The 27576-nt window shown below is 42.5% G+C and overlaps 3 protein-coding genes across 5 annotated transcripts; 2 read left to right on the top strand and 1 right to left on the bottom strand.

The window, feature by feature from the left end:
- Positions 1 to 2: 2 nt before the first annotated feature.
- On the bottom strand, positions 3 to 8242 carry LOC139419244 (zinc finger protein 541-like). The gene is made up of 13 exons (XM_071169208.1): positions 7090 to 8242; positions 6950 to 6996; positions 6040 to 6139; positions 5737 to 5868; positions 5292 to 5640; positions 5142 to 5196; positions 3306 to 3448; positions 2668 to 2771; positions 2494 to 2569; positions 2223 to 2311; positions 1449 to 1565; positions 1159 to 1313; positions 3 to 965 (listed from the first exon to the last, which is right to left on the bottom strand). The coding sequence occupies exons 1-13, from the start codon at positions 8236 to 8238 to the stop codon at positions 776 to 778; spliced, it is 2706 nt and encodes a 901-aa protein (XP_071025309.1). The 5' UTR covers positions 8239 to 8242; the 3' UTR covers positions 3 to 775.
- Positions 8243 to 19800: 11558 nt separating this feature from the next.
- LOC139419587 (guanine nucleotide-binding protein G(I)/G(S)/G(O) subunit gamma-8-like) lies at positions 19801 to 22717 on the top strand. 2 transcript variants are annotated; one of them, XM_071169557.1, is made up of 3 exons: positions 19801 to 19872; positions 22257 to 22404; positions 22589 to 22717. In XM_071169557.1, exons 2-3 carry the CDS (start codon positions 22321 to 22323, stop codon positions 22715 to 22717), a joined length of 213 nt encoding a protein of 70 aa, XP_071025658.1. In that variant the 5' UTR covers positions 19801 to 19872; positions 22257 to 22320. The 2 variants fall into 2 exon arrangements, with proteins under 2 accessions (XP_071025658.1, XP_071025659.1); XM_071169558.1 differs by having other exon boundaries at positions 19838 to 19872; positions 22295 to 22404.
- Positions 22718 to 25683: 2966 nt separating this feature from the next.
- LOC139418572 (transmembrane protein 45B-like) lies at positions 25684 to 27339 on the top strand. Of its 2 annotated transcripts, XM_071168140.1 has the most exons (5): positions 25691 to 25880; positions 26013 to 26225; positions 26412 to 26596; positions 26698 to 26840; positions 27003 to 27280. In XM_071168140.1, exons 1-5 carry the CDS (start codon positions 25691 to 25693, stop codon positions 27103 to 27105), a joined length of 834 nt encoding a protein of 277 aa, XP_071024241.1. In that variant the 3' UTR covers positions 27106 to 27280. The 2 variants fall into 2 exon arrangements, with proteins under 2 accessions (XP_071024240.1, XP_071024241.1); XM_071168139.1 differs by having other exon boundaries at positions 25684 to 26225; positions 27003 to 27339.
- The last annotated feature ends 237 nt before the right edge of the window (positions 27340 to 27576 follow it).

The following is a 27576-nucleotide window of genomic DNA, read 5'->3' as shown; positions in this document are numbered from 1 at the left end:
TGTTCAGACAAACACATTTATTTTAAAACAACACCTGAGTGAGACAACAAGTTTAACTTTCATCAACACTCTCACATAGAGGACATGCCAGTCAGGTAAAGCCCGTACTCGTTCTGAACTAGTGGATTGTTCATCAAGAATTTTAACTTAAAGAACATAACACAAGATCCAATCCAGAAGTGTTAAACTCAGGCCAAAACTGTTTGTGAGGAGCGGGCCACAGTTCAGTAAATACATTCTCTGTTCTCAGCTGCCCAGGATCTAACCCTGATTCATATGCATTTTTTATGACCAATTGTCAATGTCTTGTCGTTGTTTACAAAGAGTAATAACTCATATAATAACTGAATTATTTTACAATGGATTATTCAATTGAACATACCAGGCAAACTTTGGCTTTCATATTGATGCAAATGTAATTAAAACCACAGGATATTTTAGCAAGGATTTCAGGTTGCTTAAAAAGAGCATGCTGTTTAGAAACTTTAGGACAATGTGAACCAACAATAACAGAACGTGTTGTCCAACAACAGAGAATGACAAGGAACACGAATGCAACATCACATAAAGTTCTAAACCTTATAGTAAAGTAGGGTGTGTTTTTTGGAGAGAAAAAAAAATCAATTGTTGTTGCTTTCTTTAGGTAAACATTATTTTAAAGTGATTTTCAATAAATACCTGCCAATATGAATTCATAGTGAGTGAATTTCGGTCATGTGTAAGATTTCGACATATACTTGACTTGCCAGTAACTGGAACAGTCCTGTGCTCACCACTATGTACTATAGAGGACTCCTCTCGTACAGTAGAGTAAAGGCACCTTGGCAGAGTCCTGGCCGGGATCTCCTTGATGAGGGTTGTCTGCAGGGCAGCCCATAGGCCAGACATACCTGGTCAGCCACTCCCTCTCCTGCTGCCGGTGGGTTTTCATATGAGCACTACGACTCTTCACCTTGTCAAATACCCTGGATGGGGACAGAATTGTACATGTCACTATGATGACGTGAGAACGATCAAAGGTGCTCAGAAATAGAGGGGTAGGGGGGTCAATATGTCCATCCTGGATTAATTAACTGAGGGAATGCTCAACAAGACAGCAATGTTTTGCGATATCATTGTGATGTGTCCCTGGCATCGTTTTAGTGAAGTTCAACTGACCGCCCACACTCTCGACAGATGTACTCCAAAGCACCTCCTGTGGTAGTCTGCTCCTCCTGTACCCCTTTAGTCCCGTTCCCTGGTTTAGTAAGTGTCCTCCTGGGCACTCTCCGTCCCACATGGTTGTCCTCACAACAGCCAGGTGACTCCATCTGCTGATATACAGGAAGTGTAAATTATTTCACTGGAAAATATTGTCCGACTTGTTTGACATAACTGTTTGTACTGTAAAGGAGGTTTGATACATATTTTACAATACAATACTATACACAATACTACAATAAACTCACAAGCTCTTCACCAACTGCTTCCTTTTTGTCTGATCCTCGACTGCGTTGCTTGAACTTCTTGAGCTTCTTCATTGCATAGTAGTACTCCACACACTGCGTCACGGACTTAGTCTGTAACTTCAGTGTGAGACAACTGTCAGGTCAATGCCATTTCTTCAGTCTTCCTTCTCTGTCTATACCCTGTCCAATGGCAGCACGACATTACAAGTATACACTGAGTGTACAAAACATGAACACCTGCTCTTTCCATGACATAGACTGATAGGTGAATCCAGGTGAAAGCTACGATCCCTTATTGATGTCTCCTGTTAAATCCCTTCAAATCAATGTAGATGAAGGGGAGGAGACAGGTTAAATAATTTTTAAGCCTTGAGACAATTGAGACAATTGTGTGTCTGCCATTCAGAGGGTGAACGGGCAAGACAAAAGATTTAAGTGCCTTTGAACAGGGTGTGGTAGTAGGTGCCAGGCGCACCGGTTTGTGTCAAAAACTGAAATGCTGCTGGGTTTTTCACGCTCAACAGTTTCCCTATGTGTATCAAGAATGGTCCACCACCCAAAGGACATCCAGTCAACTTGACACAACTGTGGGAAGCATGAGTCAACATGGGCCAGCATCCCTGTGGAATGCTTGACACCTTGTAGAGTCCAGGCCCCGACAAATTGAGACTGTTCTGAGGGCAAAAATGGGGTTGCAACTCAATATTAGGACGGTGTTCTTAATGTTTTGTACAGTCAGTGTATTTGGGCATTTCAATATTATGATTATCTTACCACACTGTGAATAAGCTGGAAGTCCTTCTCATGGGTGAGCAGCGCTTTACGAAATAGTTTCTTCTCTTGAGGACTCCAATCATCTGAACCTGTCAGCCATAGGTTTTATGACAGTTTTATGACGAGAAGTTAAAGTATTAGTAGCATGTACTGCATGGCTTGAACTAAACATGTAAACATCAAAGAACATAATTGAATGGTCTTGAAATGTGCGTCAATATTCATAACTTGTTTATCTTCATTCCACTTTTCAGAGTATCAAATTGGGTACCTGGGTAGTGATAGTCACACAAAGGGTGTGTTGAGGAACGGAAGTCTCCCCTGACTAACAGTAAATCAAGTGCAGCCTAGGGACACAACACACGACGTATACCATAAGTTGTCATAAATCAACATTGTCTTCAATTTGAGCTGAGCTCAGGTACCATACTGTTGTACTGCTCACCAGAATGTCTCCCTGCACCTCATGCAGACAGTGGAGGGCCAGCTCTGTGTTGGTGCCCCCTCCTGGCAGCACGCTGGAACAGCACAAGTCTATCAGTTTAGTCACTGGAAAAACAGTCAAAACGACAAGTCACCTCTCACATTTCATGTCGACATCAGGTCTAGGTTGAAGATACCCAAGTTAGGACAAGAGAATTCTAATATCCCATAACTCCTTGCATGAATGCAGAAGAATTCTAAACAATGGGACAAGCAATGCGAGCTAAAATTGCTGGAAGTGAGTTTTAGCAGAACAGAAATTTCGCCATCAGTGAGATATGTTGTGAATTTTGGCTAACTACTCAGCAAACACATATCATAACTGCTTTACTGTCATTCTATTAATTTCAAAGTTTTAAAAATGATCTACAGCAACTTTATTACTTGATTCCCCGACCGCGGGTCATGTTTTCAATGCTAATCCTGTAGAATCAGCAACGGTGCTGGTCCCATGAATTTGTCTATTTTCAAACTGGAATTATTATGTTATCCTAACCTGCATATATTCAACCTAGTATCAATTGTACTACCAATACAGTAGCTCATACCAATATATAGTACAACCGTGTGTGTGTGTGATCGTTAAAAAGAGAAACACACCCCCTTTTTGTGTTTCCACGTTGCTGGATATGTCTCCCCATGGAGCCCAGACAAGCTGAGCAGGGTGCTCGTCATATAGCATTAAAAGCAGGTTACGAATGGGTGGGATCTCAGCCTGGAAACGTTGGCCCACGTTGATTCTCCTGGAAATCACACAGGCTCCTTATACAGTGCCTTCGGAAAGTATTCAGGCCACTTGGCCTTTTCCGCATTTTGTTCCGTTAAAGCCTTATTCTCAAATAGGTACAAATCCTCAGGAATCTACACACATCACCCCCTAATGATGAAGCGAAAACAGATTTGTAGAAATGTTGGCAAATTTACAAAAACAAAACAACAACGTATTTACATAAGTATTCAGACCCTTTGCTATGAGACTCGAAATTGAGCTCAGGTGCATCCTGTTTCCATTGATCATCTGTGAGATGTTTCTACAACTTGGGAGTCCACCTGTGGTAAATTCAATTGATTGGACATGATTTGGAAAGGCACACACCTGTCTATATAGGTCCCACAGTTGACAGTGCATGTCAGAGCAAAAACCAAGCCATGAGGTCGAAGGAATTGTCCGTAGAGCTCCGAGACAGGATTGTGTCGAGGCACAGATCTGGGGAAGGGCACCAAAACATTTATGCAGCATTGAAGATCCCCAAGAACACAGTGGCTGGCCTCCATCATCCTTAAATGGAAGAAGTTTGGAACCACCAAGACCTAGAGCTGGCCGCCTCGCCAAACTGAGCAATCGGAGAAAGGCCTTGGTCAGGTAGGTGACCAAGAACCCAATGGTCACTCTGACAGAGCTCCAGAGTTCCTCTGTGGAGAAGGGAGAACCTTCCAGAAGGACAACCATCTCTGCAGCACTCCACCATCAGGCCTTTATGGTAGAGTGGCCAGACGGAAGCCACTCCTCAGTAAAAGGCACATGACAGTCCGCTTGGAGTTTGCCAAAAGGCACAGAAAAACTCTCAGACCATGAGAAACAAGATTCTTTGGTCTGTTGAAACTGAGATTGAACTCTTTGGCCTGAATGACAAGATTTACATCTGGAGAAAACCTGGCACAATCCCTACTGTGAAGCATGGTGGTGGCAGCATCATGCTGTGGGGATGTTTTTCAGCGGCAGGGACTGGGAGACTAGTCAGGATTGAGGCAACGATGAACGGAGAAAAGTACAGATAGATCCTTGATGAAAACCTGCCCCAGAGTGCCCAAGGCCTCAGACTGGGGTGAAGGTTCAACTTTCAACAGGACAACAACCCTAAGCACACAGCCAAGACAACGCAGGAGTGGCTTCGGGACAAGTCTCTGAATGTCCTTGAGTGGCCCAGCCAGAGCCCAGACTTGAACCCGATCTAAAATTTCTGGAGACCTGAAAATCGCTGTGTAGCAACGCTCCCCATCGAACTTGACAGAGCTTGAGGATCTGCAGAGAGGAATGGGAGAAACTCTCCAAATACAGGTGTACCAAGCTTGTAGCGTCATACCCAAGAAGACTCAAGAATGTAATCACTCCCAAAGGTGCTTCAACAAAGTACTGAGTAAAGGGTCTGAATACTTACGTAAATGTGATATTTCAAGTTTTTTTTAAATATTTTTAATAAATTAGTTTTAAAAATTAAACCAATTTTTGCTTTGGCATTATTTGGTACTATGTGTAGTTTGATGAGGGGAAAAACAAATCATATTTAATCAATTTTAGAATAAGGCTGTAATGTAACAATGTGGAAAAAGTCAAGGGGTCTGAATAATTTCAGAATGCACCGTATATAGACAGACTGACTCTCATGAATTGTAACACTAAAGCTTTGGCTGAACACACTTCAGAGAGAAACGTACGGCTCTATGTTGACCACTGTGTCGTCCATCATCAAGGAGATTCCATCAGCTCCATCTGAAAAGCAGAAGCCATAAAATATAAAGTTCTTCATATATTTCAGTGGCAAAACTCTGAACCTGGGAAGATACTTCCTAACACGAAAAACAAACCCAAAGAGGCGGTGTAGCTGCTGGGCAGAGGAGGGCCGGGGTGAAGCCAAGGCACTGTGCTGAAGTACAGGCCGGTCCCTGGGCGTAGGGGGCTCAGCATGGGTGGGGGTGTGTATGGAGGAGGCTGGAAGCTGGGGTTGAGCAGGTGGTCTGCCAGGTACATGGGGGAGCGTAGCTGACTGGGGTAGCCGCCTGCTGCACGACACCAGGGAGCACCCCCACCCTCCTCGCCTAGGAGCCTCCGTGGGGACGGCTGTGGGAGCATGGGGGGAGGAATGATCAGAGTCTTCATGAAGTCAAGACGTCGGCTCCTCTTTGACCTCCCTGAACCATTCTGAGGGTTCTCTGCCTGCCACACAACCAACCACAGGGGGGTTATCAGTGTATAAGTAATTATTTAAGAAGGCACTGACCGTTGTACTGATCTCTTTTTTCCTATACTTACATTGAGTGATGAAGGAGTGTCAGGATCAGTCTTCGCAGAGACTGGAACTGAAACAGGGATGACCAAAGGAGACAGAGGCATGTCTTCTGTTCTAGATGGAGACCTCGGAGTCTGTGGTGCTCTCTCTCCAGGCTACAGGAAACATCATAGGCACAAATAGACATACAGTCTGTAATGACAAAAGTTTGTACTTACAAAAAAGACACTTGTGCTTACTTGACATCTGGACATGTAATAAATATAGCACCCCAAGATGACTAATGTTTAATAATATCATAATGTAAATAATAATATGGCTGTTACCTCTGGAGAGTAAGGTTCCATTTTAATAGAGGGTGCACATGGTCTACTTGAGGACCTGGCCTTGTAGCTCTGTTCTGTCTTGTGAAAGCTAGGGAATATCCTATGGGAAGAAGGCCAGCAGTTAAGAGGCCAATCTCTACTGATCAAAAATATAAACACAACATACAACAATTTCATTGATTTTACTGAGTTACTACAGTTCATATAAGGGTATCAATCAATTGAAATAAATTAATTAGGCCCTAATCTATGGATTTCGCATTAATGGGAATACAGATATGCATCTGTCGTTCAGATACAGGAAAAATAAAAATAAATGGGCCTGAGGATCTAGATAAATTGCAATTGTGTTCGTTGTCTGTAGCTTATGCCTGCTCATACCATAACCCCACTGCCACCATGGGGCACTCTGCTCACAACGTCGACAACAGCAAACCGCTCGCCCACACAAAGCCATACACATGGTCTGCGGTTGTGAAGCTGGTTGGACGTGCTGCCAAATTCTCTAAAATGACGTTGGCGGCGGCTTATGGTAGAGAAATTAAACATTCAATTCTCTGGCAACAGAGACATTCCTGCAGTTAGCATGCCAACTGCACGCTCCCTCAAAACTTAAAGACATCTGTGGCATTGTGTTGTGTGACAGAACTGCACATTTTAGAGTGGCCTTTAATTGTCCCCCGCACAAGGTGCACCTGTGTAACGATCATACTGTTTACACAGCTTATTGATATGCCACACCTGTCAGGTGGATGGATTATCTTGACAAAGAAGAGATGCTCACTAACAGGGATTTAAACAAATGTGCACAAAATTTGAGAGAAATCAGCTTTTTGTAAGTATGGAACATTTCTAGGATCTTATATTTCAGCTCATGAAACAGTGTATTTTTATTTCTATTCATCATTACCCGTCACTACACTGTTGTCCCTCTCCTGGCACACTGACATTTCTTCCCTGTACGGGGGAATATAGAAATATTATAAATACAGTATTGATAAACAAACTGGCAAGTGTTCAATTGTTGAGCACTGCTAGTAGTGCACATACCTGGAAGGTCTGCCGAGGGTTGCTGTCTGAGCTAAAAGAGGCCATAGCCACCTGGCTTGGAGAGACGAGGTAGTGTGGCCGAGGGCGGGGACGTCGGGGAGCCAGGAGAGAGGTGGGGCGAGGTGTGGGGAGAGGTGGAGCAGGAAGCTCTACAGTCCTCCCCTTCTTCCTCCTCTCTCTCTTTCTCTTACTGTCGCTCTTTGTATTGCAAGTCTCTGACTTCTGCACACTGTAGAGGCAGGGTAGGACGATGGCTGGTGGCGGCGGGATAGGTTGGACTGGGTTGGGCTTGTTTGGAAGACTTGAGCTTGAGTGGATGAAAACAGTGTTGGGAAACGACATAGATGTTACACTGGAATCTGAGCTTGCTGTTGGTTCAAAAGAGTGCAGCTGAGTGTTAACTTGGGGTTTTCCATCCGAGTTCATCTGGCCATAAGTCGACTGCTCCTGCTTAGATGGAGAGTAGCTCTTCTCCGGGGACGCTGGCTTCACTAAACACTCCCGGTTACCAGCCTCACTACAGGGATGACAGGACAACATTTCTTCAAGCACTTGGAGGTCAGATACAGGGAAGTCAACTACACTCTCCCAGCCATGAGGACTTGGGCCATCCACTCCAGGAAGTAGTGATGGTAAAGTAGCAGTGATGTTACTAGGCTCAGGGGCCCACTGGGGTGGATTTAATTCGCCTGGGCACTCACTACAAGGACCTTTGTCAGACTGCTGCATCCAGGTGTCCAGGACTAAGATAGGCCTTGACTGAGAGATGTTCTGCTCTGAGTAGTTGTTCAGTTGTAAGCCACTTGGAGGAGCAAACCCCTTGTAACTGTTGAAGCTGAAAAAGCCAGAGTAATCAGCAACCTTCTGTTGAGTGTCTGATGTCGGTTTGGGTTGGGTCAGGAACATGGGACGGTAATTACAGTGAGCTGTCAAACCTCCCAAATATGCAGCACTATCCACATGCTCCCACTGGGTAGTAGCAGAGTGGGCTGGGTGGCTTGGGTTCGGGGGGCTTTGGGACATGGGCGGGATGAGAGGGAGACCATGCTGAGAGATATAGTGGCGCTTCAGGGAGTGAGAATCACAGTAGCTCTTCTGGCACCCAGGTTCAGCACATCGGAACTGCTTGCGTTTCTGATGGGTCAACATATGGCCATTGCTGCAGAGAGATGTTATCATTTTCATCAGGGCATTGAAATGTCAAATGACTGTATCAAAAAACATACGAGTGTATAAAACATTAGGAACACCTGCTCTTACCATGACATAGACTGACCAGGTGAAAGCTATGATCCCTTATTGATGTCACATGGTACATCCAATTAGTGTAGATGAAGGGGAGACAGGTTACAGAATATTTTTTAAGCTTTGAGACAATTGATACATGGATTGTGTATGTGTGCCATTCAGAGGGTGAATGGACAAGTCTGAATATTTAACTGCCTTTGAACGGGGTTTGGTAGTAGCGTCAAGAACTGCAATGCTGCTGGGTTTTTCACACTCAAGAGTTTCTCATGTGTATGAAGAATGGTCAACCACCCAAAGGACATCAAGTCAACTTGACACAACGGTGGGAAGCATTGGAGTCAACATGGGCCAGCATCCCTGTGGAACACTTTCAACACCTTGTAGAGTCCATGCCCTGACGAATTGGGTCTGTTCTGAGAGAAAAATGTGTTCCTAATGTTTTGTACACTCAGTGTAATTGTTAATACATAATTATTGTTTCTAGAGCGGGGGGATATGACTCACAGGTGATCATGACGTTTAAATGCTCGTTGGCAGATGGGGCAAACATGTGGTCTTTCCTGTTGGTGGGTCAGTAAATGTTTGTTGAGTGTGTTGGCTGTTCCAAACATCTTATGGCAGAGCGTACACTCATAAGGTGAAGACCTGACAGGTACTGTCAATGAAAATGGCTCCAACAGAGTGCCCTCTCCCACGATGACAGGACCAGAGGAGTTATCTGAAGTGATATTGCAGAAAAAGGCATATAGCTAAGCACACCTAGCTAATACTCAAACATAAAACTAACACAAATTGGGATGGCATTATCGTTCTTCAATGCACCCAAACTGCTTACTCAGACAACACATTTATTTGCCTATATTCTGCTATATTCTGCTACAACAACTGCTCACCAATCTCCATGTTTCTATTTGGCTCACATCCCATCCAAGGCTCTGGGTGAAATGGGTGCGAGAAGGGAAGTGGTGGGTTGGGGGTGTTGAGGACGTCAACATCATCAATAGTGAAGTGCTCACTGGTAGAATGGGGGGGAAAACACCCCTTGGTGCATTCCTCAGTCTCCAACATTGTCTCTCTTAAGAGGCCCTGATACAGTATGTCTGCTTGTTTGCCATATCTGCAACCAAATGTAGTTACTTCCTTCATTGACAGTAACGTTAACGTTACACACAGTCATGTTGTCTAAAACAAAATACAAGGTACCAGTCATTTAACGGAGCTAATTACTTGACATGTGTTAATTTGTAGGGTAGAGGACAAACAGTAACTTAAGCCCAACAGCATGTGGAGTTGAGAGCACTCTGAGCCTCTACTCACTGGGCAGACGTCATGGTCTAGTTTTGATTTACATTTGGTTGAGATGTCAACTAACGTGAACGTGAAATCTATAACAAATGTCACCATGTCATTGGATTTAGGTTAACAGTTTGGGTGAAAAAAATTCGGTTGGTTAATCAATAACTTATTGGTTAATCAATAAGCGAGCTAGCTAGCTAAACGCTAGAAAGAGGTGCTTGCTTGTTACAGTACTAACGTTGACTGTTAGTTCCAATTGGTGAATGATTCGCCTCAAGTAGCTAGCTCGCTAAAAAAATTGTGTTGTTTTAGCTAAACGTTATTTATTTTAAATCTGCTTTGACATACCGTTAGCTATCTGGTTGGCTGAAAGATCTTCATCCACATGGTAGTAAGCAAACTTAGCTAGCTAGCTACTAAAACAGAATCACCTCAGAATTTCCTATGCTACCAGAGAGTAACAGTTAGCTAGCTAGCAAGCAAGGCGAAGAAGTTGATGTTGTGGTCAAAGGCAGTAACGTTATTTATGGTGCTGTTTCATGAGAAAGCTAGCTATATATCACCAATTAGAAAGCTCTTTGACTGTTATCAGCTAACGAGCTAGTTAATAGTTTTAACAGGAACTCACCTCTTATCAATTCTACTCAAGTCTTCCAGATATTCTCCATGGCAGGTAGAGCTAACTGCTAAAAAACTGTAGGCCTACACTTCAATATCTGAATTGAGAGGGAAAACGGATGCCGACGGTTAGCTGTCTGTCTGTCTGTCCCCGATCTGTCTCACCCAGGCCTGACAGGGTGGGTGTGAGGTTCAATGACTGGTGAGGTATCACAGCCAGGTCAAATATACGTTTTTTTCAACTGACAGAGCACTGCCACTACAGCAAGCCTCCGGCCTTGGAACGTTCACCAGATGGTTCATTTGATTTTTCATTCAATATTACAATGTTACTTACACTGGATGGAATGGTTTACTTTTAATATATATATTAAATCCCAACGTTTTTGGGGGGATTGGAACAATGATGGAAGTTTTGACTCAGGCAGGAACAGTGCATTGCTCTAGTGAATGGTTGACAATGTCAGTGAAAACAGGGGAGAGCTGGTCAGCGCAGTACTTAAGTGTGGCTGGAGAGACCTTATCCTGGCCGCAGCCTTCCTGCTGTTCTGTTTCCTATAGAGTCTGTTGACCACCTGCTCTGTGATGACCAGGGGTGGAGGAGGGGGGTGGGGGGACAGAGGGTGAGTGGGGGATTCCTGGGATGGCAGGGGTAGGGTAGATAGGTGAGGGTGAAGTGGCAAGCAGGGGTAGGTGGAGGGGGGCATTGTCCTGGTGATTGAAGGGCATTTAGGTTTGTATTTGGTCATTTGTTTCAGTCCTTTCCAGACAGACGTACAGTTGTTGCTGGATAACTGTTGCTCTAGCCTGTCTTTGTACTGCTGTTTGGCTGCCTTAATTCCTGATGGGAGCTTTTTCTTGGTCTCTATCAAATCAAATTGTATTTGTCACATGCGCCAAATACAACCTTAACATGAAATGCTTAGTTACAAGCCCTTAACCAACAATGCAGTTTTAAGAAAATACATTTAAGAAAATATTTACTAAATAAACTAAGGTCAAAAAAAGTAACACAATAAAATAACAACAAGGCTATATACAGCGGGTACCGGTACCAAATCAATGTCCGGGGGTACAGGTTATTAGAGGTCTTTGAGGTCATTTGTACATGTAGGTAGAGGTAAAATGACTATGCATAGACAAACAGCGAGTAGCAGCAGAATAAAAGGGGGGGGGGGGGGGGGGTCAATGCAAATACTGGCCATTTGATTAATTGTTCAGCAGTCTTATAGCTTGGGCGAAGAAGCTTTTAAGGAGCCCTTTGGACATAGATTTAGCGCTCCAGTACCTCCCATTTAATAGTGCTGTAAGCAGGGTCCAGAATTGTTTCTTGCCTCGTTGAACATTTCACAAATTCTTTGTATCTGGGACGCTCCTGTGTGGTTAACCACACGCTGGTGTGGTTAAAATCCCCATGATATTCAAAGTAGAATCCGGGTGCTTCCTTTCCAACTCTGTGATCTGCGTCTGATCAACCAGTAGCTGTTGCACTGTATGTGTACAGGGGCCCAGCGCAATGTAGACTCCGGCCAGAATGACTGAGGCAAATTCACAAGGTGAATAAAAGTCATTTTTTTGTCAAAAGTTGTAGCTGGTCGGTTTTGTTGGCGAGTGAAAGCACATTGGGGAGGAAAATGCCCGGCAGAGGGGCACGGAGTCCTCGCCTTCTGAAACGCACTAGTGTCCCGGCTCACCTCCCCTGTGTCTCCATTGCACAGTCCCATTGCTTCGGTTTCAAATCCGACAGTAGTATATATTCTGCTGATGACAGAATTTTAGGACAAAAGCAGTCCGGTAATGTGTCCCTAATATTCAGTAGCTCAGATGTTTTCTTTTTTTTTGCGATCCAAAAATGAACAAACAAATAAGTAAACCCAACCACGATCATCGACCAAAACACCGTGGCTGCCTCAACGATTTGCGTGCTCACCTCCGTCATCGTCAAGACCTTATTTTCAAATAAACTGTTTGATATGAAAAAACGTGTCAATAGTGCATGCCTACTGCACATACCGTATCCATCTAGCATTTTGCCATGACGAGCTGGTGTTGATTTGAAGCAGAATGGATGATGACACTAAATTACAGTATGTATGGGATGGGAGGACAGATGGATTCATATATGTGGAGATATTCATCTATGGGTGGAGCTGCTAACAACACTCAATCCAATACAATATTTGAGGTCCACTGGGATTATACATGTTGTCCTTATTCATATACTTTTCCCCCATTGTTTTAATGCACTCATAAAATTACTGTGCTGTTCTTTCTTATTTTAGGATATGATTCCCCAGCAGTGCTGCGCTGGTTTGCAGAACGTGTCGACCGCATCATCCTTCTGTTTGATGCACCTAAACTGAAGTTCTCTGGTGGGCTCGTGCCTTTGGGCCTCTGCATGGCCATGAAGACAAGTCGCATGTGGTACTGAACAAAGAAGACAGGGTCAATTGCCAACAGCTGACGCGAGTGTATGGTACACACTGGTCACTTAAGGAGATAACTGTACCCCTTCTGTCCACACAAGGCAACCATGAATGTGATGATCGTTCTGCTTCGGACCACTTTTGTGCTTTGAAGTCCGCAGCGCACAATGCCGAGAACCCTATAGTTTGAAAGAAGCAGACGGCGTGAAGTTTTGTGCGTGCATATTGGAGGACAGTCACTATTATTGCGAGAACATTTGCGCGGGAGAGTACCTTGATGCCTACCCGCCCACTGGGCATGCACTGGTTGAATCAACGTGGAATAGGTGTTGAATTGACGTCCATATTATCAACCGCGTCTCTTCCTTGGTTGGGACAAAGGTTTGCAGCCTCACTGTTTGGGACTACACCAAGAAAACAGGAAGCAGATCCAAGTTCATGGCTGGAATCAAATATCGCCTCTTTTAAGCTCATGGGGAAAAGACATCTCTGGATACTACTGTGTGTGCTAGGGCTGGTGCTAGAGGTAGAGATCCTGTCACCTCACTCACCATACACTTCTACCCATTCCTAGGAATTGCAGTGCGTAATTATCATGAGGTTTGAGATCATGCAAGAAATGCGCGCTAACAGGAGAGTCTGCCAATCAAGACAGTCTATGGCCGCATGATGATGATATCCTGTGTCTTGACAATACATTAATATACACTAACGGTCCAAAGTTTTAGAACACCTACTAATTCAAGGGGTTTTCTTTTATTTGGGCTGCAATTTCTGAGGCTGGTAACTCTAATGAACTTATCCTCTGCAGCAGAGGTAACTCTGGATCTTCCATTCCTGTGGCGGTCCTCATCAGAGCCAGTTTCATCATAGCACTTGATGGTTTTGGTGACTGCACTTGAAGAAACTTCAAAAAGTTCCTGACATGTTCTGTATTGACTGACCTTCATCTCTTAAAGTAATGATGGACTGTCATTTCTCTTTGCTTATTTGAGGTGTTCTTCCCATAATATGGACTTGGTCTTTTTACCAAATAGGGCTATCTTCTGTATACCACCCCTACCTTGTCACAACACAACTGATTGGCGTAAACGCATTAAGAAGGAAAGAAATTCCACAAATTAACTTTTAAGAAGGCACACCTGTTAATTGAAATGCATTGCAGGTGACTACCTCATGAAGCTGGTTGAGAGAATGCCAAGTGTGTGCAAAGCTGTCATCAAGGCAAAGGGTGGCTGTTTGAAGAATCTCAAATGTAAAATATATTTTGATTTGATCCACACTTTTATGGTTACTACATAATTCCATATGTGTTATTTCATAGTTTTGATGTCTTCACTATTATTCTACAGTGTAGAAAATAGTAAAAAATAAAGAAAAACCCATGAATGAGTAGGTGTTCTAAAACTTTTGACCGGTAGTGTTTTTGCCTATGTGAATTTGTTACAGGAAATATGTTTTGTTCCGGTCAGTTCATAATAACAGGCCTTAAAACTAAGTACAGCTTTAAAAAATATATTTGGAATATATTAATTGACTAAACATTAATGGAAATGGATAGGCAGCATGGTATGGAGTAAGGAACAACTGCAAAAATGCACCTGGACAGTCTCACGTGTATTCTGAACAAGTTATTGTCTGACAATGGGCCGTCATTATTGTCTACAGAATTCATCCAGTTCAGTGTGGATTATGGATTTCAGCACAATATACTGTATCATCAAATGTACATGGAACTGCTGTTATTTAACCCATAAACATCTGAATGGCCCATCCAGCTGCATAGCCCTCATACTACTGTGGTAACTGCCATATCATTACACCATGGATACACTAGAGTAAAAGTTTTATAAAATAACATCAATTCAATCAAATAAAACATCTCTACTTTACAGACAAAATGTATATGGGCAAACTTTCAACCTATGCCTGTCATGTCCTGACCTTAGTTCCTTTTTTATGTCTCTATTTTAGTTTGGTCAGGGTGTGATTTGGGGTGGGCATTCTCTATGTGTTCTATGTTTTTGTATTTCTGTGTTTGGCCTGGTATGGTTCCCAATCAGAGGCAGCTGTTTATCGTTGTCTCTGATTGAGAAACATACTTAGGCAGCCTGTTTTCCCACTATGGGTTGTGGGTAGTTGTTTTCTGTCTGTGTTTTACCATACATAACTGTTTCGGTTTTCATTTATTTCTCCTGTTCTTTTTGTGTTCAGTTATCTTTCATTAAAATATGGACACTTACCACGCTGCGCATTGGTCCGATCTTTCCTACAATGCCCCTAGCAGCAGAGAAGTAGGTTGAAATTTATTGGGGTGACTCGTGTACTAGAGGCATCCGGTACCCCCTGTATATAGCCCCACTATTGTTATTTACTGCTGCTCTTTAATTATTTGTTATTCATATCTATAACTTTTTTTTGTAACTGCTTTGTTGGTTAGGGTGTTGTAAGTAAGCATTTCCCTGTAAGGTCTACCTACACCTGTTGTATTCGGCGCTTGTGACAAATACAATTTGATTTGATTTGCAGAGTCTGCAGAGTGGTCACTGGCACAGCTGCAAAGTCACAAAATCTCATTTGAAACCTAACCTTAACCACACTGAGAACCTTAATGCCTAACCCTAATCTTAAACCCCTAGAGTCAATTTCTGCACCCCCCACGGAAATCTAATTCGCATAATATTTTTATATTTATGTTAGTTTAAAACCTCTTAAGGATCCACCCCTTTTTTTCAATTTTTGCCTCAAATTATATACCCAAATCTAACTGCCTGTAGCTCGCCCTGAAGCAAGGATATGCATATTCTTGGTACCATTTGAAAGGAAACACTTTGAAGTTTGTGGAAATGTGAAAGGAATGTAGGAGAATATAACACATTCGATCTGGTAAAACATAATACAAAGAAAAAACCAACAGTTTTTTTGTACCGTCATCTTTGAAATGCAAGAGAAAGGCCATAATGTATTTTTCCAGCCCAGGTGCAATTTAGATTTTTTTTGCCACTAGATGGCATCAGTGTATGTGCAAAGTTTTAGACTGATCCAATGAACCATTGATTTCTGTTCAAAATTCAAAAGACTGCTAAAATGTGCCTAATTTGTTAACTTTTCATGTTCAAAATTGTGCACTCTCCTCAAACAATGGTATGGTATTCTTCCACTGTAATAGCTACTGAAAGTTGGACAGAGCAGTTAGATTAACAAGAATTGAAGCTTTCTGCTAATATCAGATATGTCTATGTCCTGGGAAATGTTCTTGTTACCGACAACCTCATGCTAATTACATTAGACCTATGTTAGGTTAACCGTCCCATGGATGAGACACCAATCCCAAATAAGTTTTTAAGATAGAGATATCAAAACTCAGCAAAAGAGAAACGTCCTCTCACTGTCAACTGCGTTTATTTTCAGCAAACTTAACATGTGTAAATGTTTGTATGAACATAAGATTTAACTACTGAGACATAAACTAAACAAGTTCCGCAGACACGTGACTAACAGAAATTTAATCATGTGTCCCTGAACAAAGGGGGGGTCAAATTCAAAAGTAACAGTCAGTATCTGTTGTGGCCACCAGCTGCATTAAGTACTGCAGTGCATCTCCTCCTCATGCACTGCACCAGATTTGCCAGTTCTTGCTGTGAGATGTTACCCCACTCTTCCACCAAGGCACCTGCAAGTTCCCTGACATTTCTGGGGGGAATGGCCCAAGCCCTCACACTCTAATCCAACAGGTTCTAGACGTGCTCAATGGGATTGAGATCCGGGCTCTTCGCTGGCCATGGCAGAACACTGACATTCCTGTCTTGCAGGAAATCACGCACAGAACGAGCAGTATGGCTGGTGGCATTGTCATGCTGGAGGGTCATGTCAGCATGAGCCTGCAGGAAGGGTACCGCATGAGGGAGGAGGATGTCTTCCCTGTAACGCACAGCATTGAGATTGCCTGCAATGACAACAAGCTCAGTCCGATGATGCTGTGACACACCGCCCAAGACCAAGACGGACCCTCCACTTCTAAGTCGATCCTGCTCCAGAGTACAGGCTTCGGAGTAACGCTAATTTCTTCAACGATAAACGCAAATCCGACCATCACCCCTTGTGAGACAAAACTGCGACTCGTCAGTGAAGACCACTTTTTGCCAGTCCTGTCTGGTCCAGCTGGTGAGGACCTGCCTTACAACAGGCCTTACAAGCTCTCAGTCCAGCCTCTCTCAGCCTATTGCGGACAGTCTGAGCACTGATGCAGGGATTGTGCGTTCCTGGTGTAACTTGGGTAGTTGTTGTTGTCATCCTGTACCTGTCCCGCAGGTGTGATGTTCGGATGTACCGATCCTATGCAAGTGTTGTTACACGTGGTCTGCCACTGCGAGGACGATCAGCTGCCCATCCTGTCTACCTGTAGCGCTGTCTTATGCATCTCACAGTACGGACATTGAAATGTATTGCCCTGGCCACATCTGCAGTCCTCATGCCTCCTTACAGCATGCCTAAGGCATGTTCATGCAATTGAGCAGGGACTCTGGGCATCTTTCTTTTGGTGTTTTTCAGAGTCAGTAGAAAGGCCTCTTTAGTGTCCTAAGTTTTCATAACTGTGACCTTATTGCCTTCCGTCTGTAAGCTGTTAGTGTCTTAACGACCATTCCACAGGTGAATGTTCATTAATTGTTCTTGGTTCATTGAACAAGCATGGGAAACAGTGCTTAAACCCTTTACAATGAAAATATGTGAAGTTGTTTGGATTTTTACAAATTATTGTTGAACGATAGGGTCCTGAAAAAGGGACGTTTATTTTTTGCTGAGTTTATTTGTGCACTGGATGCGTCTTAATTCACCGCATCTGCCGATGTTGCACTTCCGCATCTGTGGTGACAGAGCTAGAGCGGAGTTTGTCAGACCATGAGACATCCGATTCTTTGTGATCCGAACACCTCAAACTTAGATTTGTCTGTCCATAACACTTTTTTTCCAACCTTCCTCTGTCCAGTGTCTGTGTTCATTTGCCCATCTTAATCTTTTCTTTTTATTGGCCAGTCTGAGATATGTCTTTTTCTTTGCAACTGCCTAGAAGGCCAGCATCCCAGACTTGCCTCTTCACTGTTGACGTTGAGACTGGTGTTTTGCGGGTACTATTTAATGAAGCTGCCAGTTGAGGACTTGTGAGGCGTCTGTTTCTCAAACTAGAGACTAATGTACTTGTCCTCTTGCTCAGTTGTGCATTGGGGCCTCCCACTCCTCTTTCTATTCTGGTTAGAGACAGTATGCGCTGTTCTGTGAAGGGAGTAGTAGTGCATTGTATGAGATCTTCAGTTTCTTGGCAATTTCTCGCATGAAATAGCCTTCATTTCTCAGAACAAGAATAGACTGATGAGTTTCTGAAGAAAGGTCTTTGTTTCTGGCCATTTTGAGCCTGTAATCGAACCCACAAATGCTGATGCTCCAGATACTCAACTAGTCTAAAGAAGGACAGTTTTATTGCTTCTTTAAACAGCACACAAGTTTTCAGCTGTGCTAACATAATTGCAAAAGGGTTTTCTAATGATCAATTAGCCTTTTAAAAGGATACACTTGGATTAGCTAACACAACATGCCATTGGAACACAGGAGTGATGGTTGCTGATAATGGGCCTATGTAGATATTCCATTTAAAAAATCTGCCGTTTCCAGCTACAATATTTACAACATTAACAATGTTGACACTGTATTTCTGATCAATTTGATGTTATTTTAATGGACAAAAAATGTACTTTCCTTTCAAAAATAAGGACATTTCTAAGTGACCCCAAACTTTTGAACGATAATGTACATGTATGTTGCTTTGCTCTAAGACTCCCACAGGTCTCACAAGTCTAGTCCGAAGGTCCCCTGGTACCAGTTGAAAAAATGAATGGAAGTACAGTATATATGGAGATTATATGAACCTTTCTTATATCTCACAGATATATGACAGACACTTCAGAACAAACTTCCTTTAGATTTTCTGGGCGGACTATCTGTTGATCCATGTAGGGAATCTGTTATCCAATGTGTTTGTACGGGCTAATAGGTTAGACTGTTATGGGTTAAAATTTAAGACCAAAAAGCTCATTTTTTGTTTTCAGGAAATGCCAATTTTGACTTTGCAGCTGGCCCATCTAGTGGAAACTGCTCAGTTCTGCCTCCAGGGCAAGATTAATTACAATAAACATCAACCTGCAGCAGAGAAAGCGTAAGTGTTGAAGGACTTTACCTGGCTGTGCTGGTTGGAAGCACTCTACTTGCAGTGAGACGACCAATCAACGCAGGGAAACACCTGCTAATGAGGCACTTGGCATTAAACTATGAGGCAGGCACTGCAGCCCCTGCTGTAGCCTGGCAACCCTGCAAGCCCTGCTAGAGATACTGAAAATCCAGACAGTACTTAGAGTTACTGGAAGCTAAATGTAACTTCCTCTTCAGAGACTCCACATCACACTCCATTTTAGACCATCAGGATCCCTAATCACACAATATATGGTATTAGACACCATAACACTCCGTACTACACAAGTATTTAAGTATGCCACAGTGTAGCACAACAACGGTGGTACGAAGCCTCCCCCTTGTAATCTTTCAGGTAAATATTTGTTGTGGGTAGCATGTGGAAAACAACCACTAGGCTTATCTCTCATGACACCTCTCCTGCCTAAGGCTCTTGGTTACATGCAAATCACTTACTTTTTCCACAGAACTGTAGTACAGTAACACAACAATACAAAATAAATACAGTCTTAAACAGAAAATGTAAGAGCATAACAGATTATTTTTTGTTTATAATAAATAATCAGACCCAATAAGCATAACCCAAATTTGCCTGAAAAAATGATTAGGGGATGAAATGACAACCTTTTACAACAAAATTGTACGAGTCTCCTCTAAAGTAAACAGCTAAAATGACAAGTCTGATTGATGACAATCAAATGATAGGCACTGTCAAGAGAGGAAGGTCACACCCTATGTCGTCTGCTTTCGTTGCATTGAGCCCAACATGGGGGAAGAACGAGAGGTAATTACTGTATGAGAGGAGGGAACCTATTCAAGCCCTCCTCCCCATCATACTCACTAATCTCTCTCCATTTGGAACTCTCAAATTGTTTGTAGAGAGATTGCCTTGTTCAACCATTCCACCTCAACTCGGGAGTCCTGGACCTACCAACCTGTCTGTCTTGTTTTTGCGGTAAGTGGCTAATTAGAATCCTTAAATTAGATTGATTGTGTTCTGGTCCATAGTGACAGTTGATGTTGTTGTAAATAGAATATTGATATACACTGAACAAAAATATAAACTCAACATGTAAAGTATTGGTCCCATGTTTCATGAGCTGAAATAAAAGACCCCAGACATTTTCCATAGTCAAAAACGCTTATTTCAAAAACGTTTGGCACACATTTGTTTACATCCCTATTAGTGAGCATTTCTCCTTTGCCAAGATAATCCATCCACCTGACTGGCATATCAAGAAGCTGATTAGACAGCATGGTCATTACACAGGTGCACCTTGTGCTGGGGACAATAAAAGGCCATTCTAAAATGTGCCGTTTTGTCACACAACACAGTGCCACAGATGTCTCAAATTTGGAGGGAGCGTGCAATTGGCATGCTGACTGCAGGAATGTCTACCAGAACTGTTGGTAGAGAATTGAATGTTAATTTATCTACCATCAGCCACCTCCAACGTTGTTTCAGAGAATTTGGCAGTGCGTCCAACTGGCCTCACAACCGCAGACTACGTGTAATCCTCACCAGGGACTTGAACCGACTGCAGTTCGGTGTTGTAACCAACTTCAGTGGGCAAATGCTCACCTTCGATGGCCACTGGCATGCTGGAGAAGTATGCTCTTCACAGATGAATTACGGTTTCAAATGTACTGGGCGGATGGCAAACAGTGTGTATGGCATCGTGTGGGAGAGCGGTTTTCTGATGTCAACGTTGTGAACAGAGTGCCCCATGGTGGCGGTGGGGTTATGGTATGGGCAGGCCTTGGCACCTATGGACATTGAACGCAATTGCATTTTATCGATAGCAGTGTGAACGCACAGAGATAACGTGACGAGATCCTGAGGCCCATTGTCGTGCCATTCATCCGACGCCATCACCTCATGTTTCAGCATGATAATGCCCGGCCCCATGTGGCAAGGATCTGTACACAATTCCTGGAAGCTGAAAATGTCCCAGTTCTTCCATAGCCTGCATAATTACCAGACATGTCACCCATTGAGCATGTTTGGGATGCTCTGGATCAACCTGTACGACAGCTTGTTCCAGTTCCCGCCAATATCCAGAAACTTCACACAGCAATTGAAAAGGAGTGGGACAACATTCCACAGGCCACCACAACCAACAGCCTGATCAACTCTATGTGAAGGAGATGTGTCGAGCTGCATGAGACAAATGGTGGTCACACAATACTGACTGGTTTTCTGATCCACGCTCTTACCTTTTTTTAAGGTATCTGTGACCAACAGTTGCATATCTGTATTCCCAGTCATTGGAAATCCCTAGATTAGAGTCTAATTTATTTTTTTCAATTGATTGATTTCCTTATGTGGACTGTAAACTCAGGAAAATCTTAGACATTTTGTTGCGTGTTGTGTTTACAGTGCATTCGGAAAGCATTCAGACCCCTTGACTTTTTCCAAATTTTGTTACATTACAGCCTTATTCTAAAATGGATGAAATAATTGTTTTTCTTTTCAGTCAACACAAAATACCCCATTATGACAAAGCAAAAACAGGTTTTAAGACATTTTTGCAAATGTATTACAAATATACAACTGAAATACTGAATACTTTCCGAAGGCACTGTATGTTTTTGTTCAGTGTATATTTGTCTGTGTTCTGATGTAGACAACAAACTATAAAGTTTGAGATATGTGTTGTTGTACAGTGTTGTTGTACAGTTCATTAAAGTGTAGTAGGCCTACATGTAAATGTTCATGTAAAAAACAAAGCTAGTGTTCATCAGTTGTCTATGAAATTGGGGACAAATTAACGAAAAGAAACTGCCCTCTGAAGGGGCCGAGTGGGCAATTGTCATTGAGAGCCACACTGTGCCACATGATGACCAGCTACATTATTGGTTATGGAGGGATGAGAGAGGTGATTGCGGAATTTCCTCTGTTATTTGCTTTATTCACATGCAATTTGTAAGAGAACTAATGCTACTAATTTTAATCATCACAAATACAGTAAGACTATCATGACAAGGTAATAACAAGTGTTCAGCACATTTTATTAACAGATACGCAACAGGGAAACAGGTGAAGTGCTAGCAGAAACACCCTGGGTAATTTATTTTTTATTTTATTTCACCTTTATTTTATCAGGGAATCATAATGCCGCTGCCTATGCATGCCTCTCCCTGCACCTCTTCCCACTGAGGCCCTCACTGTGACACTTCCAGCTTAGGACCAGGCAGCAGCAATAACAAGCAAATGAAACCATTATACATTGGCATGGTTCCATCTCGTGCTTTGGCATTTACGTCTGATGCATGGTATATGGCAATACCTGTATAACTGATAAAAAAAAATGTAATTCTGATCATTCTTCTTTAAAGCATTAACATAATACATGATCTACAAACTGTTGTACCAGGCTGAGGTACAGTGAGAGGAAGCAGGATGTCCAATAACATGGCTAAGATTACAGATACCCGCAAGACAGTGGAACAGCTGAAACTGGAAGTTAACATTGAAAGAATGATGGTGAGCAAGGAATGGTTTAAGGCACAATGGTTATTAGACACAATATCCTTTTCTGTTTTATTTTTGATCTCTTTAGGTACCAAACAAGCTGTCCATTGTCAATTTACATTGTAAATAGAGCACATTGGCTCCCACTCTCCAATCTGATAGCGTTGTCCTTGTTAATCATGTGTTCTATGTGCAGGTGTCCAAAGCAGCAGCTGATCTGATGGCCTTCTGTGAGGCTCATGCCAAGGAGGACCCTCTGGTGATACCAGTGTCATCCTCTGAGAACCCTTTTCGGGAGAAGAAATTCTTCTGTGCCATACTCTAATCCCCACAAATTCACTTTATTAAATACAATAACTCTACGTTTTGTGTCATTATTAGCAATAAGTCATTGACAGTTCTCAGGACAAATAATGCTAACACAGTTGAAGAACCCTTGAACATTTTGGTTTTGGTAGGCCTAATCAGTGTGATGATTTTTTGTATTTTAAAAAGCTGTATATGTATGTGCTTGAATTATTTATCTGGATTGATCTGATTGACTGAAATAGAACGTTCTTTACGATGGGAGCAAAGTTCATTCGAGGCCTACAAACCTAGCTTACATACTAGCCTCTCCCTTTCAGCACACTGCCCTGACAATTAGAGATTACACATTAACTTAAATTGCACCTAAATCCGTCTAAAAACCTCAGCAATACTTTACTGTAAAATGTCTAACATCTAAGAGTGCTGTGAACCTTTTCAGGGTTTCAACATCATTAGTGCCAATAATAGCCCAATTTTGGTTATTTTGAAATTGACAACTTTAACACAAAATAGCTATATTATATTGAGGATCAAACTGTTTGCATATAAAACTAGTGTTGTGTTATTGAAGTAGGCCTACACTGCAGGTGCCTCACATCATTCCATTGATGCATTACAGGCGATCAAAGAAAAATATATGAATTAAACAAACAGATAGTCAACATAAGCATATCATGTGTTGTCCATTTGTAAATAGTACCCTGGGTGCTGTGCTCCTTGGTCGCAGTCAAGTCATGCAAAGCAAGCAAGGGCGGTGTCACGTGATGCTTACACTACAGGTAGATGAGCAGGTGTGTGTGTGGACACAGGTACTAGGGCCACTGTTAGTTCAATATTCATCTCAACTAACAGGATTCACTGATTTGAGAGGGAGAGGTCGGCCAACTGCGCCGTGACAACGAACAAGGTCTGAACATTTCAAATTGTCTCTGTGTGTTTGTGGTTGTTGTGTAACTTATGAATAGCAGAGTAAAACCATTGTTCTCTCATGATTGATGAGTAAAGGGTCCAAAGTATATGGCGTTGTCCCGACAATGGTCCAAATGTCAACAGGTCTGAAGGCTACATTTATAGGACTGGACAGAAGAGGAGAAATTGCTCCATTTAAACTTCAAATCAATGTTTCCTAGTTTTTCACTCTAATGAGAAAATACAAATTGACAGAAAAAATACTATATTCTACGCAATGTCGAATGCGAGGTCGACCAGTCGAGAAAACCTTGTCTGACAAATAGTAATCCAAGTAGAAATACCGACCACTCCTCTTCCATGTTAAATATGCACTCTCAAACGTTTGATTATATCAGCCTGTAATTTTGAAAGTGGTACTCACAAGCCAAAAGTGGGCCCCCTTTTTGTGTACTACTTCCTCAATTTGTGTATTACATCATCCATTTCGTAAAATACGTCACGGCCGGCAAATTATTATTATTATTATAAATATTTTTTGCAATTCATATGTTATGAATCCAATTTGCACTATATGTTACAACTTTGTTGTGCTTAAGATCCTGGAGTGCATATTAAAGTCAACACACACACACACACACCTTATTCATATGTCCTCTGTCGAAACAACGATAAGCTTTAACCAACCAAAGGTATACTATACATTACATTACAGTGAAAGTAACAACCAACAAATAAAAAGGATGGCACTTTAGCCTCGTGTAAAGTCTAATAAACAAATAACAAACCGATATTCACTGCAAGCATGACTTAAAGGACAATGATATCACCTACATCACTCACACGGCCGGTTTTCAAATTCTTGCTTTTCAAGTAAAGACAACATAGCAAAATGTAGCCTGCCTCTCAGCGCATAGTCAACACACCATTTTTAGTAAGGTACATTCACAATAATACCAGGTGCCTTTTTAGGAACTCGCTGTCAATATCTCACAAACAAAAGATTTTATGACATTTTTAACGTCAATTATCTGACATGGCTGGAAACGACAAACTGGTGTGCAAACTACAGAATTGTCTTGCCTTGTTATCCTTTACGATCCACCTCAGGCTTCTTTCTACCCTTCTCTCCTATGGGGCTGCACAAATTAATAGGCCTTTTCCATTTGCAAGACAAATGGTTTGAACTTGTATCTTGTATCCACAATATTGTGGAGGGTCAGATTACCGAAAGGACATGCAGAGCAAGTGCTCCGGGGCCCATGACCTCCTGGGGGCCCACAACCCCCTCTTTAAAAAAAGGACATGTGCCCTGTGTGCCCATTTGATAATCCAGCCCTCCAGGAGATAGATCCCATTTCTCAAACTATTCGTCTTGAACACGTCATAAGCAATGGCAAAATGTGTAGAATTGCAGGAAATTTGCCCCAGGGCCCCAAATGCGGTAATCCAGCCTTGTCCTGGATGCATGGAAGGAATTACCTGTACACAATGCCTGTTCTAAATTGACCTCACAAGATGAACAAATACTACAATCTGGATTACTAACGACTGAATGGGCCTATTTTAAAATCATTTCCATTTTTATTTGTAGGGGGTGGGTTCCAAAGACCCTATCCATTTTTGGTTAAGGGGACCTTTAAGATTCATATGTTTTGCTGCAGGCCTTATTATCAGATACTGTTGCTATGTGTCTAAAACTCTGCCACTATACGTTGCACAAGCCATCTATATTAGTCTTTGTGGTTAAGCCCTGGCTGTTGTGAGAGTGTGCTTGCAGGCTTGGTCTGAGTCAGACCGGAACTAGATAAAGAGAAGTAACCACTGTCTGGTTTGACATTTTGATCTTGTGTGACTTAAAGAAGATATTGTCTGATTGCTGATTTCACCAATAAGCCAATGATTGACAAGTTCACACACACCTTTTTGCACATTTTTATTAAAGTTTCATGTAAACAGTAAAGTTACTCAAACAGTTATTTGCCATGGTAATTACTTTTAGCACAAAACAACTTTCCTATAATTTATTTCACATTTAATGCATAATTCACATTTCTCATTTGTCAGGGTTGACTGGAGGATGGCCAACTTCAAGGGACATGCCCTTCCTGGCAGCTGCTTTCTGCTGTTAGGCCTGTGTTGGTCAGTGATGTACCCTCTCCGACACTGCTGGAGGAGGCATCAGCCTAAAGCAAGACAAAAACTGCCCCTGTTCTTTAACAGAATAGACTTAATCGAGGGGACACTTATGATTTTCTTTGCCTTTGTGGGTGAGTGTCTTCCCTCGTGCACTTATTTGGACTGCTCTCTCTTTAAGATCTTACACTATGGAATCTCTCAACCTCTGAATGATCTGCAAGAGGCTTGCTGTTTGACCCTGATGTTGTCCTGTCACTCTGTAGGCATCATGGCAGAGCAGTTTGTGCCTGATGGGCCCCATGCCCACCTGTACAACAGAGAGACCCAGTCCTGGGTGAAGCTGATGAACTGGCAGCACAGCACTATGTACCTCTTCTTCAGTATCGCTGGAGTTGTTAAAGTCCTCACTATGTCACCGCTTCCAGTCCCACTTGGTCTTGACCGCCTTGCTCTCTCCCTGGCTTTTTTTATTGAAGGTACAGTGTCAAGAGTTTGAATGTTATTTGTTACATATCCCTTACCAGACTAGAGGCAGATTTGAATTAGCAGGTATTCCTACCATCAGTATAATTGTCTGTTTTCATTTGCTCTTTGACCACTAGACAGATTAGATGTTATCTGCATATTGTATCAATATTCCAGGATGTTCCATTCCCCTCCAGGGCTCCTGTTTTACTTCCATGTGCACATGCGCCCTCCTCTGGATACCCACATCCACTCCATGCTGTTTGTGCCGGTGTTTGGTGGGGCGGCCATCACCCTGTTGGAGGTGTTCATGCGAGATAACATCGTACTGGAACTGCTCAGGACCAGCATGACCATCCTGCAAGGCTCCTGGTTCTTTCAGGTAGAACAGTAACCACCACCAAATGAACCACTGTCATTTTCAAACGAGTCAATCGCATCACGCTCACACAGAGGAACTGAGCAAAGTGGGTACTCTTTCAGATTGGATTCGTGCTGTACCCATTAAACGGAGTACAGTGGGATCTGCAGGCACACGATAACACCATGTTCATCACCATGTGCTTCTGCTGGCATCTAGCTGTGGCCCTGCTGATCGTTGGCATCAACTACTGGATGGGCTGGTGGTGAGCATCTTTCTTTTTATCAATATACCTTTGTCATATCGCCTCTTTAATAGGTCAGTTTAACTTCATCAAATAAAGTAATTCCATGACATAGCTTGGGTAAATTCACTGCCTGCATGAGCCAACTCTAATCCATGGCTTCTTCTTCTCTGGTCCGAACAGCTGTGTACAACGATGTTCAGGAAGAGGAAGTGACATAGAGATCATGATGAGAAAGACATCCAGCTCCAAAAAGGCTCTGCTAGAGGAGTCAGACGAAGAGTAGACAGACGCATCATGAAGTGTGTCCAGTAGTAGATCACTGTTACGGGATTCTCCACAATTGTTTGTCTGAAATTTGATTAACTGGTTTCTCTCGTTTCAAATCAAATCAAAATTGTATTAGTCACATGCGCCGAATACAACAGTAGACCTTACAGTGAAATGCTTACTTACGAACCCCAACAATGCAGCTTAAAGGGGGGGGAAAAAAGAAGATACAAATAAGATGTAAAAAAAAGAGAAGCAATAAAACAATAGCGAGACTATATACAGGGGCGTACCAGTACAGAGTCAGTGGGGGGGCACCGGTTAGTCGAGGTTTGTAACCCTGCTACTGTGTATGTGTATTTTGAGTGTCATTTTATCAATGAAATAACGACATGCCTTGTCGAGTTAAGATTCAAGCCAAATTCATTTGAAATAAAATGCTTTACTGAGCCCGGACAAATGTAATGTAATTCAAAGTATAAAAGCT

The sequence above is a fragment of the Oncorhynchus clarkii genome, chromosome 10, assembly GCF_045791955.1.
Source record: "Oncorhynchus clarkii lewisi isolate Uvic-CL-2024 chromosome 10, UVic_Ocla_1.0, whole genome shotgun sequence".
Taxonomy (NCBI): Eukaryota; Metazoa; Chordata; class Actinopteri; order Salmoniformes; family Salmonidae; genus Oncorhynchus; species Oncorhynchus clarkii.
The sequence above is the reverse complement of the archived record's forward strand: the minus strand, read 5'-3'. Positions and strand labels throughout refer to the sequence as shown.